Source organism: Felis catus, chromosome A2 (assembly GCF_018350175.1).
Source record: "Felis catus isolate Fca126 chromosome A2, F.catus_Fca126_mat1.0, whole genome shotgun sequence".
NCBI lineage: Eukaryota > Metazoa > Chordata > Mammalia > Carnivora > Felidae > Felis > Felis catus.
Genome location: NC_058369.1, coordinates 7726403 through 7743035, shown reverse-complemented (window position 1 = coordinate 7743035; position 16633 = coordinate 7726403). Strand labels below are relative to the sequence as shown.

The window sequence follows — 16633 nt, the reverse complement described above, 5'->3', positions numbered from 1 at the left end:
CACAGAATCTGAAGCAGGCTCCAGGCTCTGAGCTGGCAGCACAGAGTCCGACAGGGGGCCTGAACCCACAAATCACGAGATCGTGACCTGAGCCAAAGTGGGACACTCAACTGACTGAGCCACCCAGGCACAGAAGGCTTTTTAAAGCTCCACTGGCATCCAGTAAGTGACATTTTAGGGATTCCTGTATTTTGCCCCCATTTTCTGTTTTGTGATTACTGTTATTATTGCCATCCTAATGGGGTAGGAGGAAGTGATGTATCATTGTGGGTCCCCAGTCCTTCTGACCTGCCCAGCAGACAAACCCACCATGGTCCTGCGGCACTGACGGTGGGGGGAGTGCGTGGGACAGCAGGTGTCAAGGGTTGTGGTCAGGATGCTGACAGCCCCTGTCATAAGCTGTGACCTTGAGCAAGCCCCTTCCCCTGGTTGCGCCTTGATGGCCTCAGCTGTAGAATGGGATGGTAACCCAAACCTCAAAGGGCGGCCATGGGGTTCCGCTAACACAGTGTGGATGCAGCGCCTGATGAGCACAGAGCCGGAACGGGTAGTAGCAGTCGCTGTGTCTGTTTCATTAGGACTCAGCTCTGAGAATCTCGCCTCCAACTTCCCAGGCAGAAATACACATTTCCTCTGTGTTGCCACCGATCTGGTCGATACATCACATTTCGTCCTCGCAGCCCTAGCTGGTAAGGCAGAAATTCATGTTGTTGACATCTCCGTCAAAACACAACTTCGCTTCCTCTTTCGCCCCTTTATTCTGTGGTGGAACCTTGCCCCACCCCCTGGCTGAGAATTCTGCCCGGGACTCAGGCTCAGGTCGGTGGCATAGTCACATCTCTGGACTTGGCTCAACGTTGGATGGGAGCCTTCTCCAGGCTGGAGGCCTCGGTGGGGGGGAGAAAGGGTCTGGTCTCTCTGCTGTCAACTCTTCTGTCTGCCTCGCCCCTTCTCACTAGCCTTTGGATCCCTCCTGCCTGGGTGGGGACGTGGCAGCTGGTGGCTTCGCCCTCTTTGGATGACCCAGCAGTACGTTAACTTTAATCCACTCCTGGTGGATTGGTGGGTATGTGTTTGGGAGGAGGTGCTCTGAGGCTTTCTTTCCTAGACACCCTTTCACTGGAGTGGGGACATCTTTGGTCTGGTTGTGGCCCTTCCCTCATCCCCACCCAGTGGGCCTCCGTGCCGACCCCCAATAAGTAGACACCCTAAATCCACCATCAAAGCTGCCTGCCTTTCGCCCTGTGTTTCCGGGGAGTCTGATCCCAGCCCCAGTGGCTCGATTTTGCTTTCAGTTTCCTTCTTTCTCTCTCTCTTTCTTTCTCTCTCTCTCTCTTTCTTTCTTTCTTTTTTATGTTTATTTATTTTTTATTTTTTTTTAACGTTTATTTATTTTTGAGACAGAGAAAGACAGAGCATGAACAGGGGAGGGGCAGAGAGAGAGGGAGACACAGAATCTGAAACAGGCTCCAGGCTCTGAGCTGTCAGCACAGAGCCCGACACGGGGCTCGAACTCACGGACCGTGAGATCATGACCTGAGCTGAAGTCGGACGCTTAACCAAGTGAGCCCCCCAGGCGCCTCCATCTCTCTCTCTCTCTTTTAATGTTTATTAGTTTTATTTATTTTTGAGAGAGAGAGAGAGAGCAGGGGAGGGGCAGAGAGAGAAAGGGAGAGAAAGAATCCTAAGCAGGCTCTGTGCTGTCAGCACAGAGCCCTATGTGGGGCTCAATCCCACGACGCTGGGATCGTGACCTGAGCCAAAATCAAGAGTTGGAGGTTCAAATGACTGAGTCACCCAGGCGCCCCCGTCTCTCTCTTTTCAGAAAGGCTTGTTATAGAGAATTTCAAACACAGGCAATCATGGGTTCAACTGTCTCTCCTTCCTGCAAGGAAAAAGAAAAAAAAAGCACTAATCCTCAGTATCTGGGAATGATTAGGATGAGGTTGGGGTGGGGGGGTGGTGGAACGAACTCAACATGACTGGCGTCCTTATAAAAGGGGGGAATCTAAGGCACCTGGGTGGCTCAGTCGGTTAAGCGTCCGACTTCGGCTCAGGTTGTGAACTCACAGTTCATGGGTTCGAGCCCCACACTGGGCTCTCTGATGTCAGCACTGAGCTTCGGATCCACCCTCCCCTGCTCGTGCACATTAAGTAAACATTAAAAAAATGGGGGGGGGGGATGGTGCCCAGGAGCACCTGAGTGTCTCAGTTAAGTGTCTGACTCTTGGCTTTGGCTCAAGTCGTGATCTCACGGTTCATGAATTCGAGCCCCACGTCGGGGTCCACGCTGACAGTGCAAAGCCTGCTTGGGATTCTCTCTCCCTCTCTCTCTGTCCCCCCCCCCCATATAAATACATAAACAAAATAAATAAACTAAAAAGGAGAAACCTGGACACATACACAGAGACATTGCTATTCGAAGATGAGGGCAGACCTTGGAATGACTACCAGCCATGTAACGTCAAGGTTTGCCAGCAGATGTCCAGAAGCCAGGGGAAGGAAGAGGTTGGGACAGACTCTCCCTCACAGCCTCAGAAGGAATCAACCCTGCCGGCACCTTGATCTTCGATTCCTACCTTCTGGAACCATGAGACAGTACATTTCTGTTGTTTCGCCTCCCCCAGGCTGTGGTACTTGGTTAAGACAGTGCTGGAAAACTAATGTGTACATATTCATACTGCCTCCTGATTATTGGAAAGCGCGTTTTAGTCATCGGATTTTCTGTGTTGTTTTTTTTTTTTCCTTTTTTTAATGTTTAGTTTCGAGAGAGAGACAGAGACAGAGCACGAGCAGGGAAGGGGCAGAGAGAGCGAGAGGGAGACACAGAATCCGAAACAGGCTCCAGGCTCTGAGCTGTCAGCACAGAGCCCAGGCGCCCCAGTCAGGTCGTTCTCCTAATGCCTTTTTCCATCCTTGGTCTGGCTGGGGTCTCCGGTGCGGCGGGACAGGTTCTGACCCTTCTTTTCACAGTCTATGTGGGCAGAGGTTGGCCTTGCTGTTGTCTGACCGCTGGAAGGTAGATAACTCCACGGCCTTACTTATAGCTAGAAAGATCTACAGTAGTCTGGGCACCGTCAGAACAGCTGGGTCTTACCCGAAGCCTCGTGTCCCCGCGTGGCCGGCCAGACGCGCAGGGAGAGGTAGGTTAACAGTTTGGCTTTGGCCCAAGCAGTGTTTTCCCACCCACCCTCTGCACCCCTTCTTGACTACTGGCTCCAAGTGGCTTTTTTACTTCGTCAAATCTGGTGCTTTAAGGGATCAAAGTTTGTATCCGCAGAGGATTTTCAAAGAATGTGTTATGAGCTCTGAAGGCACTCCCTAGAGAGGCATTCCAGAGATGTTTTTGGCCAGGGGCAGCCCAGCCCATGGGTGGTCACCGCGGCCACCTGGCCTGGCCGGGCCTACATCCACAGGTGGCAGTTCTGGAGAACTTTAAAGAGATTGACCACATTGCAGCCTGTGTTAGGACTGTTTTTAAAGATTAACTGGGGGAGCAAACAGCAGACTCAAGAGTTAGGATACCGGTTTGGCGGGGGGGGGGGGGGGGCGCCTGGGTGGCTCAGTCTGTTAACTGTCCAACTCAGGCCATGATCTCACCATTCGTGGGCTCGAGCCCTGCGATGGGCTCTGTGTTGACAGCTTGGAGCCCGGAGGCTGCTTCAGATTCTGTCTCTCTTTCTCTGCCCCTTACCCACTTGCGCACTCTCTCATGACAATAAGTAAATATTAAAAAAGGGAGGGGGTGCCTGGATGGCTCAGTTGGCTAAGTGTTTGACTCCTGGTTACTGCTCAGGTCATGATCTCGTGGTTTGTGGGTTCGAGACCCGCACTGGGCTGTACGCGGAGTGTGGAGCCTGCTTCAGATTCTCTCTCTCTGCCCCTCCCTGCTCGTGCTTTCTCTCAAAATAAGGAAATAAAACTTAAAAAAAATTTTTTTTTAAATAGAAGAGAAAAAAGCATTAGGATACTGGTTTGGTGTTTTTAAAAAAACGTGTTTATTCACTCATTTATAGACCACATGGATTCAGACTCTGCTTAGGGGAAATCATTATGACGACAGCTCAGGTCTCCACTTCCCATTTTTAGATCCGGTTTTTAGACTCAAACCCACTGCTTGGCATGAAGGACCATGACCAACGGCACCACAAACCCCATCAGGGACGTGAATTCTTGGTGCCAGTGCTTGGGAATGGGGACGCACCAGGAGCGGGCTCCTAATGACAGCAGTGCCCCTGGTTCCTCGAGCCTGAGTCGCCCTGGGAAAGTTGACTGTGTCGCTGCTATCGACAGCCCTGAGGTTGTCCCCAGGAGAGGTACCCAGCAGCGCCTAGCACTCCGGAAAGAGCTTGACTTGCCACGTGGAGTTATTTACAAAATGACAATGTGCTGTTCTATTTCTCTCCTTTGATTAAAAAATAAAATTGATCTTAAAAATGAAAGAGAAAATGGGGGCCAAAGTTCAGTCGGGCTGTCTGCCAAGTCCCCTCTTCCTGGTAGTGACACCGCTCAGCCACTCTGTGTGGCCTTCAGCTTCCTACTGGGATGGGGGGGGGGGGTTGGGGCGGTGCGGCTCTGCCCTCACGGGGTGGGCACAAGGCTCCCAGGCCCGCCGGTGGCTTGGCCCGGCTCAGAGCAGGCGCCCGCGTGGAGCGGTCCAGGGAGAGGGCGGCCGACGGGCCCTGAGGTGCACAGGGTCACGGCTCAGGGGAAGTCCCGGTAGGGCAGGCGGAAGGGGTAGAGCGGCGTGTAGCGGGAGTCATGCCAGAGCAGCTTCTCCTCCAGGAAGGCGACCGTCTGCAGGGTCAGGACCAGGGTCTGGTGTTTGAGTATGCTGTGCACGTTCAGGCCTGGGGGACGGGGGGAGAGGTGCAGTCGAGGCTGGGCTGCCCTACCGCACCCGGGGTCCCTTTCCCTCCCGTATTCCCCTACTATAGAGGCACCACGGTCTGGCGTGGGGTCACGAATCTTGCAGTCTAGCTGCTCCCTGATGGCAAGACCCCGGGCAAGGGACTGTCCTCAGCCCAACTTGTCATCGAGAGCCTCCTGCGTGCCTGGCCCTGCCCTGCGCTGGGGCGGTGATTCCCACCTCACGCTGGGAGGCACTGACCATAACCACAGCAGATGTGTAAACAATGTACTGCGGGAGGCCTGTGCACCTGCGGTTAGTCGGGAGGTGGAGGGGGGGTGGGGGGATGGCCAGGGCAGGGAGAGGATGGGGCAAGTCGTGCGGGATCCTGTGGGCCTCGGGAAGAACTTGGGCTTTGACCCAGAGGGAGGTGGGACCCGTAGAGGGCTGGGGGCAGAGGCGGGAGGAGCTGGACTCAGGTCGCACGGGCGCCCTCTGGTGGCCGCAGGGGAGAACAGACTGCGGAACGGAGCAGGAACCCGGGACCAGGGCAGAGGTGACCCCGCCGGTCCAGGAGGGAGATGGGGGTGCTGGGTGGAAAGAAGTGGTCGAATTCTGGATATGTTTAAACTCAGAGCTGACAGGGGGAGGTAGCAGGGACGGGAGCAGAGGGTGACGGCATGCTCTGTGGCCTGAGCCACGGGAAGGAAGGAGTTCTCGTGCCAAGGTGCCTATGAGACCCCCACCCCCGACCCCGGAAGCAGCTGTCAGGGAGGCAGCCAGACCTCAATCAGGACACCAAGAGAGAGCTCTTGGGGCCGAGTCAAGGTAGTGACGGGTGGGATGGATCCCACCTCGCAGCCTGACTAAGGAGCCAGATGAGCAGAGCCGGCAGCCCTCACGCTTACTCTGTGCGGAGCACCGAGGCCCGAGCCGGGACAGATACAACCTCAGAGCCTTTCCTTAAGGGTGCCATTTTCCCGACACTCCGTTTGGGCAAGCTGAGGGCTGGCTGGGGGAGGGTGGCCACTGCCCAAGGCCACTCAGCTGCTGAGTGAGTGGCAGGTATCGAACTTGAACTGGCCCTTGGGGGCCTAGGGGGAAGAACCAGGGCCCTCTGCTCACCGACGGCCGGGATCAGGTTGAAGGTCTTGAGCCCGGAGGTGGCGGCCACGGCGTTCTGAGGCATGTCCTCGTGTGCTCTGAAACGGAGGCCAGAAGGTGAGCGCGGCAGAAGACAGCACCCAGCACCCCCACCCCCACTCTCCCCACACCCTCACAGGTCCACCAGGAGCACGGAGTCCCCCCAGTGGCGGTAGCGGGCCAGCTCCGTCAGGTACTGGGGGTCCGAGGTGGGCAGCTCCAGGGAGTCCACGATGTGCAGGTAATCCTGTTAGGAAGAAAGGACAGTCTGAGCCCCCCACGGCTCAGCCCCCACAGCCCACACCCTAGGACCCCCGCGGCCCCTGGCGGGATCGGGCCTGTACCTGGGCCAGCTTGACAGTCAGAGCCACCTTGAGGCCCTGCACCCGCACTTTCATGGGCAGCATGTAGTAGTAGCTCGTGGGGCCCCGGGGGCCGTGGGCAATGCCTCCTGCAGAGACAGAGATGTGCGAACAGGTGAGGACCCCCGCTGGGCTTGGGGGCAGAAATCGGTCACGGTGGCTGGTGTAGGGAGGCTGCCCGCAGGCAAACGGAACCGGCAAAGAGGAGAGGGCCTCGGGTAGAGATGGGGAGGGGATGTTGGATTGAGGATCACCGGGGACAGGTGACTGTGCCTCACTGGGCCTCGATTTCCTCAGCTGTCAAACCCTGAGTGAGGATCCTCTTCCGGGCTCTGGGAGTGCGGCAGGGAACAAGATGGACAGGAGCCCTGCCCTCATGTCATTCATATTCAGACACAGGCTCAACAGCAGAGGGAATCGGGGCTCTCTTTTCGGAGCGGCACGAGGAGTTGCTGGGGGCTGGGGGCCCAAAGGAGGTCAGGGAGGGCTTCCTGGGGGAGGCACAGCCCAAACACATCATAAGGTTGAGAGGCATTGGCCACGGGAGGTGAGAGAGGACACGGAATCAGCTGTGTCTGGTCAGAGAGGATGTGGAGGGACAAGGGGGGGTCTGCAGGCACCTGTGCCTGGAATGCCAAGGTAGGGAGCTCAGACTTCCCACAAAGGCTACAGGGACTGGGAGGTTTAGGAAGAGCACCCCGGGTGCTGTGTGAAGTGTGGGCCACGAGAAATGAGACGGGAGTTAGGGCCAAGAGGGGCTGTGGCCATAGTCTGATGAGAGACGCTAAGGCCAGAGCTGGGGAGGGCTGGGAAGGTGGACTCTCAGGTCTCTGATCTGCACATGGGCAGTGAGGTCCGTGGGCCTGAGTCCTGCTGCCCCTGCCCAGGTAGAAGGAATGGGACTGACGAGGCATCACCCCAGATGTGTGTGCAGAATCACCCAGGGCCCCTCCCCTCCCTGCCCCGCTCACCTCCTCGCCAGATCGGGGAGCGGATGCTGCCATGCCTAGAACGCCCACTGCCCTTCTGTGGCCAGGGCTTCCGGCCCCCACCCTTCACCTCGGCCCTAGTCTTGGTCTTGGCGTAGCTCTGCGGGCACGAAGGGAGGAGAGGGTCAGGTTCCCGAGGCAGACACTGTCGCGGCTTAAAGGCACCAGGCCTGGGAATACAGCAGCGAGCCGGGCAGACTGGGGCTGCCGCTGGGGAGTCCGGCAGGAGGCACAGAGATTAGGGGGCCGGGACAAGCACACAGCACTTCGGGAGGGAGGGAAGGATAAAGAAATCAAGAGTTCCCTCATCCACTCCAGAATGTCAGCAGCCTCTCTGCTGCCTGGCACACAGCAGGCGCTCAGTAGTTTTTGAATGATTTCAATGTGGTGGCAACTGAAAGGAAGGTGTGGCATAGGGAAAGGTGTGTGCAGAGGCTCGAGAAAATCGGGGAGAGGTATGGGGTGAGGGATTTCCAATGCCAGGCTGAAGACCTCATTTCTAGGACCAGGGTGGACCAGGGAGGAGGACTCCCTAGATTTCTGAGATAAGCAGAAGGCAAACAAAGGGATCCTGATTGATAACGGCTTCTCCAATGCACTTGGCAAAAACTCCAAACTATTCACCATCGCTCCTGCTGACCTCTGTGACCACACGAGGCTCCCTTCTGTCCCTGCCGCAGGACTTTTGCATGTGCCGCTCCCGTTAGCGCCACTGCCCCCCTTTACCTAGTTAGCACCTGCTACGCACCCGAGGTTAAATGTCTCTTCCTCTGGGACGTCTTCCCTAATCACGCATTTACAGGCATGACTACTCGACTCAAGTTCACCTCTCCGACTAGACTACGAGTTTCGCGAGGATAGAGATCGTGCCTGTCTTGTCCACCAGCACAGTGTCTCATCTAATGCACAATGGGTGTTCAGTGTCTCCTCTAATGCACAATGGGTGTTTACTTACCTGGCAAGTAACCCATCGGCGAATGGTTCAGGAGAGAAGAGAAGGCCTGAGCCTAGCAGTCCAGGAGCTTCCCTCGGCCTCCCTCCCCCAGCCTCACCCCCCCACTCCCCCCACCCCGGGCACTCACAATTCTCTTGAAGTTCTTCTGCCAGATGGCAACCTGGTGCAAGATATCCATCCTGTGGAGAACGAACAGGATGTGAAAGGCCCCCCTCCAACTGAAGTCCTCGCCACCTCACGAGATGCAAACAGGGGCTCCTCCCTTCAGTGCCAGGGCCCTGTGTGATCCGCCCCCCGCCCCCTCTGCCCCATCTCGCACCACCTCCAGGCCCGCTCCGTCTCCATTCTGTGAGATGGAGTCCAGCCTCCATGCCTTTGCGCTCACTGTTCCCTCTGCCTGAAATGCTCTTCCCCTGGCTGGTCCCTTCTCGGCCCCAAACAACATCTCCGAGAGGAGCCTCCTTGCTAGGAAGAGGGCCACCTCTTCCTGCTTCTCCCAGTACCTTACTCTCTTCCTAGGCTTCCAGCTTACTCATTGCCACCCTCTTTATGGGCTGCTTTGCCTCTCTAGCCCTGTGACCCCATTCAGTAGACACTGGTCACAGGCGTGGTCATCGAACGCCTGAAGTGTGGCCAGTGCCACGTGTTGCAATGACAATATTGTAGACGCAGCAGGTTAAAGAAAATAAATCCTTGTTTCTTCCTTTTTTTTTTTTTTTAAAACGTGGCTACTAGCAAAATTTAAGTTATACGTGTGATTGGCGTTACGTGCCTACATCGGACACGACTGCCAGGGTAGTCTGCCAGGGGTTGGCAAACTATGGCTAGGAGGCCAAATCTGGCCTGCTGCCCGTTCCGGTCAATATGTTTTACTGGAACACAACTCCGCTTTTGCTTGCAAACTGTCTGTGGCTCCACCACAGAGATGAGTAGTTGCCATGGGGACGTTATAGCCTGCAAAGCCCAAAATATTTTCCTATCTGGCCCTTCACGGGAGAAGTTTGCTGACCCCTGCTCTAGACTGTAAACAACATCGGCAACCTTGGCGCTCATTCACTGCTGGATTCCCAACACCTAGAATGGAATCTGGCAGATGCTTCCTAAGTATTTATAGAATAAGCAAGATATGTTGTTTTTAATTTCTTTATTTATTTTGAGAGAGCGCACGGGGGCGGGGGGGGGGGCGGGGAGAGAGGGAGAGGGGGAGAGTGAGTGAGTATCCCAAGCAGGCTCTGCCCTCTCAGCGCAGAGCCCAACTCAGGGCTCAAACTCACGAACCGTGGGCTCATGACCTGAGCGGAGATCAAGAGTTGGATGCTTCACCAACTGAGCCACCCAAGTGCCCCATGTTGTTTTAAATTTAATTTTGTCACCCTCTACTAGACTGAGACTTTGAGACTCTGGAAAAGTAGGGGGCAAACCATACCAATACCAGTAATAGTAATAAATAAACAGCACTTATTATGTGGCAGATATGATGCACTTCAGAGGTATCATATGCTTTAGCAAGCCATAACCCAGCCCAAGGAGTCGGTCCACACACGGTTGAGATCCTGGCTCTAAATCTTACAAGCTGTGTGACGCCAAGCAAATTTCTTAATCTGTCTGTGTTCTCAGTTTTCTTATCTACAAAGCAGGAATAACTGAACCCAGGGTTGCTATGATGGTCTGCTTAACCAAACTGCAAATAGGCTATTCCAGGCACATAGAAAGGGCTTAACCATCGTCCTGATCATTTTTACAAAACCCAATTAACAGCAACGATAATCAATGTATCTATAGAACTTCTGCTGTGCCAGAATTAAGTCACTTCATCATCACAGCAAACTCTTGAGGTTTCACAGAATGGGGACACTGAAACATAAGAGGGGAAGGCAGGATATGAACTCAGTCACTTAACTCCTCGGAGATGTTACCTCTTAGATCTCAACCTCACACAAATCTGTAGCTGGGAAAATCATCATATCCCCCTTTGGCAGGTGGAAGAACCGAGGCTCCAGCCCAGATCATCCTGATTCCTAAAGCCCCGCGTCTCGTCCCTCTGGCACTCAGTTCACCATTTCACTCTCACTCACCTGGGCGCCGTGGAGAAAACGTCGGGGTGCAGTTCGGCCAGACCCACACGCTCCTGCTGGTAGCCCCGCAGGGACTCCACCCAGGCCTGCACCGGACGCCGGGTGGCGGGGACCGGGAGCTCGCACCTGCGCAGCACAGGCGCCTGGGGACCTGAAGCGATTGGGAGGTCAAGGGTCAGGACCGAGCGTCAGGGCTCCCGGTCGCCGCCCCTCCTAAGGGCGACCCTGACAACCTCACCCGCGCTAACTACTGCCTCTGGCTTCGCCACCGGGTGCACTGCCTCTTCCGCCAGCGCGTTCAGGCCCTGTAAACCGTGCACGACAGTGAACGACGACGCCCGGAACCTCCAACCTTTGTCCTCCCATCCCGTCCCCAGTCTCGGGCCTCACCCGGCAGCCGGTGGGCCGAAGCCAGGCCCGCGCCCCGGCCCGCACTAGCTGCAGCATTGTCCCGCAGCTCCCCATGCGGAGAGGTCACGGCTCCTCTGGGTGTGCGCGACGCCCGGTGATGACATCACTCCCGCGACACCGCCCACCTCGCTCGGCTCGGCGCTGGAAAGCTGAGTATGCAAGAGCGAAGACGGCGGGGCCTGGCCCGGCGTGCCTCCATCTCCGCCCCAAGGCTAATCCCCAAGCCCCAACTTTCACGCCTGGCCTAAAGGACCCTCTGCGACCCCTGTAAACGCGACTTGCAGCAAATAGCCGCGCCCCCTGCACACGCCCAGCTCTTCTTTGGGGTCCCGCCCCTTAAGAGCAGGAATCCAGCCAATGAGACCTCCGCGCCGAAAGGCACCCTCCTCGTTCAGCCAATGAATTTTAAGCCTGGCAAAGTGGCCCCGCCTATGGTTGGGCGGTTCTGGGGCGGGCTTTAAGAGAACATGACCAATAACCGTTACCCTTTTGGTGTCGGTCACGCCCTCCATGCCCCTCTGCGCCCCTGTATCTTCCTAGAATTTCTGAGGTGGTTTTGGGGTTTCCGATAACGTGCTTTTGTGTGTTTAAGTGCAGGGCCTTATCTCCCACAGAAAGCTCTTAGGACTGAGCCTGTGGGACCGTTCCTCTCCTCTCAGATCCCCCAGAGCAGGGGTATGTTCCCCCTCAAGCCAAAGATTAGGTCTGTCTTCTCCGCCTCCTAGGCCAGGGTGCGTTCCACTGTCAGACCGCTCTCCGAAAACAGAGCGAAGTGGGGAGTCCGCAGATCCTGGATTCCCTCCCTCGTTGCGCATCCTTACAACCGAAACGCAAATGTTCATTTTTAGGTTCTTGGCCACTTACCCCGCGCGACCTCCAGAGGGCGTCACGAACCCCTCGCTTCGCTGCCTCGCCAAGTCTGAACACCCGGCTGCCAGGGTGCCCTGGACCAGGAGGGGAGCTCAGTGGCCTAGAACGTGGTCTGGGAGCCAACCTCAGTTTCCTCATCTGGAAAATGGAGAGGTCGTGAGACTTCAATGAAGTGTTGAAGGCCAAGCCCTCCATGCCTTGCACAAAGTGAACACTTAAAGGGGTATTATTATTGTTGTTATTATTATTGTTATTGAAGGTAAGTTTTGTCATCAAAACAAGGCAAGAGCCAAGGCAGGGATGAGGGGGACCCCGGAAGACTTGAATGCTGTGCTAAAGATGTGGGCGGTTTTTTTTTTTTTTGCATCTGATATGTATCATAGATATTTTTGTGTAATAGCAACAAAAATTTACAATGTATTTCATTGTGTACTTTATCCCTGCTAGAATAATTGTGGATGTGAATTTAAAGCTCCACCCACCTTGTAATTGAAAAAGGTCTTTAAATCCTTCATGTTGTAGAATTTTATTCATTCATTTTATGTTTGTGTAGGTGACTCACACACCGGGTAAAGAAAATGTGAACAATTACAAGAGTATAACTAGAATGAAATGTCTCCTCCAATCTCTGACCTCTGCCCCTCCCTGTTCTCTCCCAAAAGCCGCTACTACAGCTATGTGTCTCCTCCCAGAACCAGTTTATGATTTCAAAGGCAGACTTACAAGTCTGTCCTCTGCCAGGAAGTTTGGATTTCATGTAGCAAACGATGGAACAGCACTTAGTTGCTTAATGATTTATTAGGCACCTACTGTGTACTGTGTAGGTAAATCCAGCAGACATTAAGATACAGTGCAGTGCAGAAGACTGAAGAATCGAAACAGGGGAAGGAAGATCTACAGGGTCTGTGGAAGCCCAAAGGAAGAACTCTTCACCCCTGGGGGCAGGGATCTCAGAGGTGAATTCCCTAAAGCTGTAACCTGAGAGCTAAGGTTTGAGGGTCCATCAGGAGTTCATCCAGAGGAGAAAGGGTGTTCCAGACTGAAAAAAACAGGATTCCAAAGGCCAGGAGTGGGGAGAGAGTGGCAGGGCTCAGAGGCGGCCGGCTGGACCTTCCTGGTGGCAACTCCTTCAAGTTGAACCCACTGCGGGGCCTTCACACTGTTCCTTCATCCTGGAACATACTTTTCCCAGGGCTCCACATGGCTCTGTCTCTCACCTCCTTCAATTCTTTGCTCACACGTCACCTCCTCCAAGAAGCCTGTCCTGAACACCCTATTCAAAACTGTAACCCCCACTCCTGGCCCTTATCCTGTCTTATTTTTTCCCCACCGGTATTTATCTTCTAACATCCTCTGTAATTTCCTGGGTTTTTATGCTTTTTTCTCTGTCTCCTCCATTAGAATATAAACCCCCAGGACAGAAATTTTGCTCTGTAACACAGTAGGGGCTCAGGACGTGTTTCTTGAGTGGATTCCTTGCCTAATCATCCTGCTGCAGGGGTCTTACCAGAAACAGAGAAAGCCCTCCCTTTGTCTCCTGGGTCTCAAGATCTCCATCTCCCCGGATGCCACAGGCACATAAGGTACAAGAAAAAAAAAAAAAAAAAAAGATCATTTACCCAATGACACTGTAGTTACATAGACACAGGTTCAAATTTAGGGGGTGTCACTAGTTGGCTGGGTGTCCCTGGGCAACTGGCTAGCTCTTTCAGAATTTGGTCTCCTCATTCTTATAAGTGGGGTATACACAAACCCTTCTCTACAGAGCTGTGTGAAGGATCAGAGTTCTCTCTCCTTCCCTCCCTACTCCCCACAGTCTTTTTCCCACCACAGAAGGAGGCTGGAAACTCCTGCATCAGATCACGTCCCTCCTCTGCTCAGAACCCTCTCTCTAGGCCTCTCATTTCACTTTGAGCAAAAGCCAAACTCCTGGCTGCAGCCCACGAGGCCTTGCAGGTCCTGTCCTCCCTTCCTTCCACCTTCACCCTTTATCACTCTGTGGTTTAGGCCACAATGATCTTCTCACCAGAACCTGTCAATCTGATGCCAGCCTCAGGGCCCTTGCACTGCCGCTTCCCTCTCCCTGGACCTCTCTTCCTTAAATATCTACATGACTCACTCCCTCACCTCCTTCACGTCTTGACTCAAATACCACCTTCTCAGGTGACATTGGGTCTAAGGTCACTGTTCTCTTCCTACCCCACATTCCTCATATGCCTTCCCAATATCATTGTTTCTTGTATATCTTCCACATTCTAACAGATCATATCATCTTCTTTGCCTTGATTCTTGCCTCCCCCCACCCCCCCCCCCCCCGCCCCAACACTAGAACATCAGCTCCTGGAGGACCAGGTCTTTATTTCTCTCACTGCTGGGCCTCATTGCTAAGAAGGGTGCCAAGCACCCGGTATGTTTTCAGTACATAGTAACGGATGGAACCAACGTGGTGTAGAGAAAGAAGTTTGCACAGGAATCCCCCACCAGCCTATTGATTGTGAGCCTTAATGAAAGAGAGGTAATGACCTTGAGACCTGCATACTGCAAGGCTCAAAGTTTGACCATTTTGGCCCAAACCTGGGTGGAGGTCAAAGGTTGATGTTTCTAGCCCACTCCTGTGGATCAAAGGCTCAATTGCAGGTGACCTCTGTCCCCAGTGGCGTGTGGCAGATGTCAGCCTTGCAGCCCAGAGAGGATCTCTGCTGGCCATGGGCATGATAGCAATTTAGGGAGCCTACACCGGAAGCTGGAGGACCCCCCTCCCCCAAACATCTGGCCGTTCCTAGTCCCCCAGGACTGTGCAGGACTTTTCACAAAGGCCGGAGGTCAAGGATGGAATATTGGGGGCAGCTGTCAGATAGGAGGTGCAGGGCATGGGTGCAGGCTTGATGGCGGGGCCTGACCTCCTGGGGAGAGCTGCTCCCTCATCACTGCCAGAACATCTGCTGTGTGTTCGTTTGCAGCTCAGTTTGTGGGCAATCGCCAAGCACCACGAGGAGCAGGGGGAGTCTCCCCTCACAGCACGCCCCACCAGCCCCTGGGGATGGGCCTGATTTGCATAGACATTTCCATTGCCTTCGGTTCCCTTCAGTTGGATCCAGATGGGAAGTAGAGCAGAAAAAAAGGGGCTTGGACCCCTGGGCAGGACACCTGCACTCTCCAGGCCTCAGTTTCCTCCTCTGTAAAATGGGACTATAATTACTCTTCCTCACGTGGTTTGTGTGAGCCGTAGGCCTGTGTGCCCTCAGATCATCCGTTCCCTGCTCTGCTGGGCCCCACGGCTCAGGGCTGCCCCTCGCATACACCAGCTCCTAGCCCAGTGGCTTCTGCTCAGATTTAGCCAACGGCAGGCACTGAGGGGAGATCGGAGGGCGGGAGGACGGGGGCAGGGGGACAGGGTAATTCTCCCCATCTGCTCTGGCGGCTTCTCCCACTGGACATGGCCTCCCTACCTGCTAATTTCTAAATAGTCTAACCCTTTCCCCAACTTCGGTGTCTCATCTATGTAACCAAGCCCTGTGCTAAATCCCCTCTGTCTGAGATATTTCTAGTTTCCTGCGTAGACCCTGACTGATGTAAGGCAGCCGTGAGGCATTCGTGTTTTGTTTGTTTTAAGATGCAATTTATGTGTACAGTTCTTCAAGCTCCCACAAACATATATAGTCACACGACCACTACCACAATCCACATACAGAACTGTTTCCACTGTGCGCCCCCCTTTTTTGAAGTTTATTTATTTATTTTGAGAGACGGAAAGAGGAGTGGGGGAGGGGCAGAGAGAGAGAGGAAGAGAGAGAATCCCAAATAGGCTCCCTACGGTCAGTGCAGAGCCCGATGTGGGGCTTGAACTCACCAATCACGGGATCGTGACCTGAGCCGAAACCGAGTCGGGCCCTTAACCAACTGAGCCACCCAGGTGCCCCCCCCTCCGACCTTTTTTAAATGTTAATTTATTTCAAGAGAGAGAGAAGGGCAGGGGCAGGAAGAGAGAGGGAGAGAGAGCATCCCAGGCTGGCTCCACACTTAGTGCAGAGCCCAACGAGGGGCTCGATCTCATGAACAGTGAGATCATGACCAGAGCTGAAATCAAGAGTTGGTCGCTTGAGGCACCTGGGTGGCTCAGTCGGTTAAGCCTCCGACTTCAGCTCAGGTCATGATCTCATGGCTCATGAGTCCAAGCCCCACATCAGGCTTTGTGCTGACAGCTCAGAGCCTGGAGTCTGTTTCGGGTTCTGTGTCTCCGTCTGTCTCCGCCCCTTCCCTGCTCATGCTCATGCTCTCTCTCTCTCTCAGAAATAAATAAACATTTTAAAAAATTAAATTAAATTAAACAAAAACAAACAAAAGAACTGACTGAGCCACCCCAGGGACCCCTCCACTGTGCCCTTTCAGGCCGTCCCCAGCTCCTGCCGGCGATGAGTCTGTTCACCACCCCTACAGTTTGGCCTTTTCTAGAATGTCATAGAAATGGAATCATATAGTATGTGGGGTTTGGCTACTTTCCCTCCTGATAACACACTGGAGATTCATCCGTGTTGTTAATCTCCTAGTTCCTCACTTTGGAAGCTAGTGGTTGCAAAGATTATATCCTTGAGTGGTCTCCCGTGTAAGTGCTATACTATGTCTATCCATTCTCTGGTTGAGGGAGCTGCCGTGAGCTTTGGGTGAGTTGACACTCGCAATGCACTCAGGACAATAACGGGCGCATTATATATAAGTCGGCTCTTATTACTGTGCTGGGCCTGCTGCGGAACAGACTTCGGACGCTCCCCTCTCCCCTAACCGCCTGCCTCCCTCTTCCAGAAGAGAGGGCCCCCCTTCCTAGGCTGGAAGGGCCAAGACTGTATCTGCCGCGGATGCATCGGAGGTTGGCTTCCAAAGGGAACCTTCCCACCCCATCCCCGAAGCTGAGAGTGGGCCCCGAGCCTATGGGCGAGACCAGGCGGCTGCAGCCCCAGTGTCTGCCAAGATCAGCATCTGGA

At 54.3% G+C, this 16633-nt stretch overlaps 1 protein-coding gene and 1 long non-coding RNA gene across 3 annotated transcripts; one reads left to right on the top strand and one right to left on the bottom strand.

Moving 5' to 3' along the window:
• Positions 1-6: 6 nt before the first annotated feature.
• LOC102900011 lies at positions 7-4442 on the top strand. Of its 2 annotated transcripts, XR_002148945.3 has the most exons (4): positions 7-162; positions 579-689; positions 2482-3143; positions 4090-4442. It is a non-coding gene; the product is annotated as an uncharacterized LOC102900011 (long non-coding RNA). The 2 variants fall into 2 exon arrangements; XR_439657.5 differs by lacking the exon at positions 2482-3143.
• MRPL4 (mitochondrial ribosomal protein L4) lies at positions 3975-11107 on the bottom strand. Its single transcript, XM_003981849.6, has 9 exons — positions 10764-11107; positions 10612-10678; positions 10374-10524; positions 8426-8477; positions 7326-7443; positions 6337-6443; positions 6130-6239; positions 5975-6051; positions 3975-4850 (listed from the first exon to the last, which is right to left on the bottom strand). The coding sequence occupies exons 1-9, from the start codon at positions 10836-10838 to the stop codon at positions 4705-4707; spliced, it is 903 nt and encodes a 300-aa protein (XP_003981898.2). The 5' UTR covers positions 10839-11107; the 3' UTR covers positions 3975-4704.
• Positions 11108-16633: the final 5526 nt, after the last annotated feature.

Bases quoted from the DNA above. Each gene is read 5' to 3' on its own strand.
- MRPL4 (XM_003981849.6), bottom strand. From the start codon at position 10,838: ATGGGGAGCTGCGGGACAATGCTGCAGCTAGTGCGGGCCGGGGCGCGG. The intron at 8,478-10,373 runs GTGAGTGAGAGT...CGTTCTCCACAG, and splicing joins GTTTTCTCCACGGCGCCCAG to GATGGATATCTTGCACCAGG. The intron at 4,851-5,974 runs GTGAGCAGAGGG...CCCGTCCCCCAG, and splicing joins CAACCTGATCCCGGCCGTCG to GCCTGAACGTGCACAGCATA.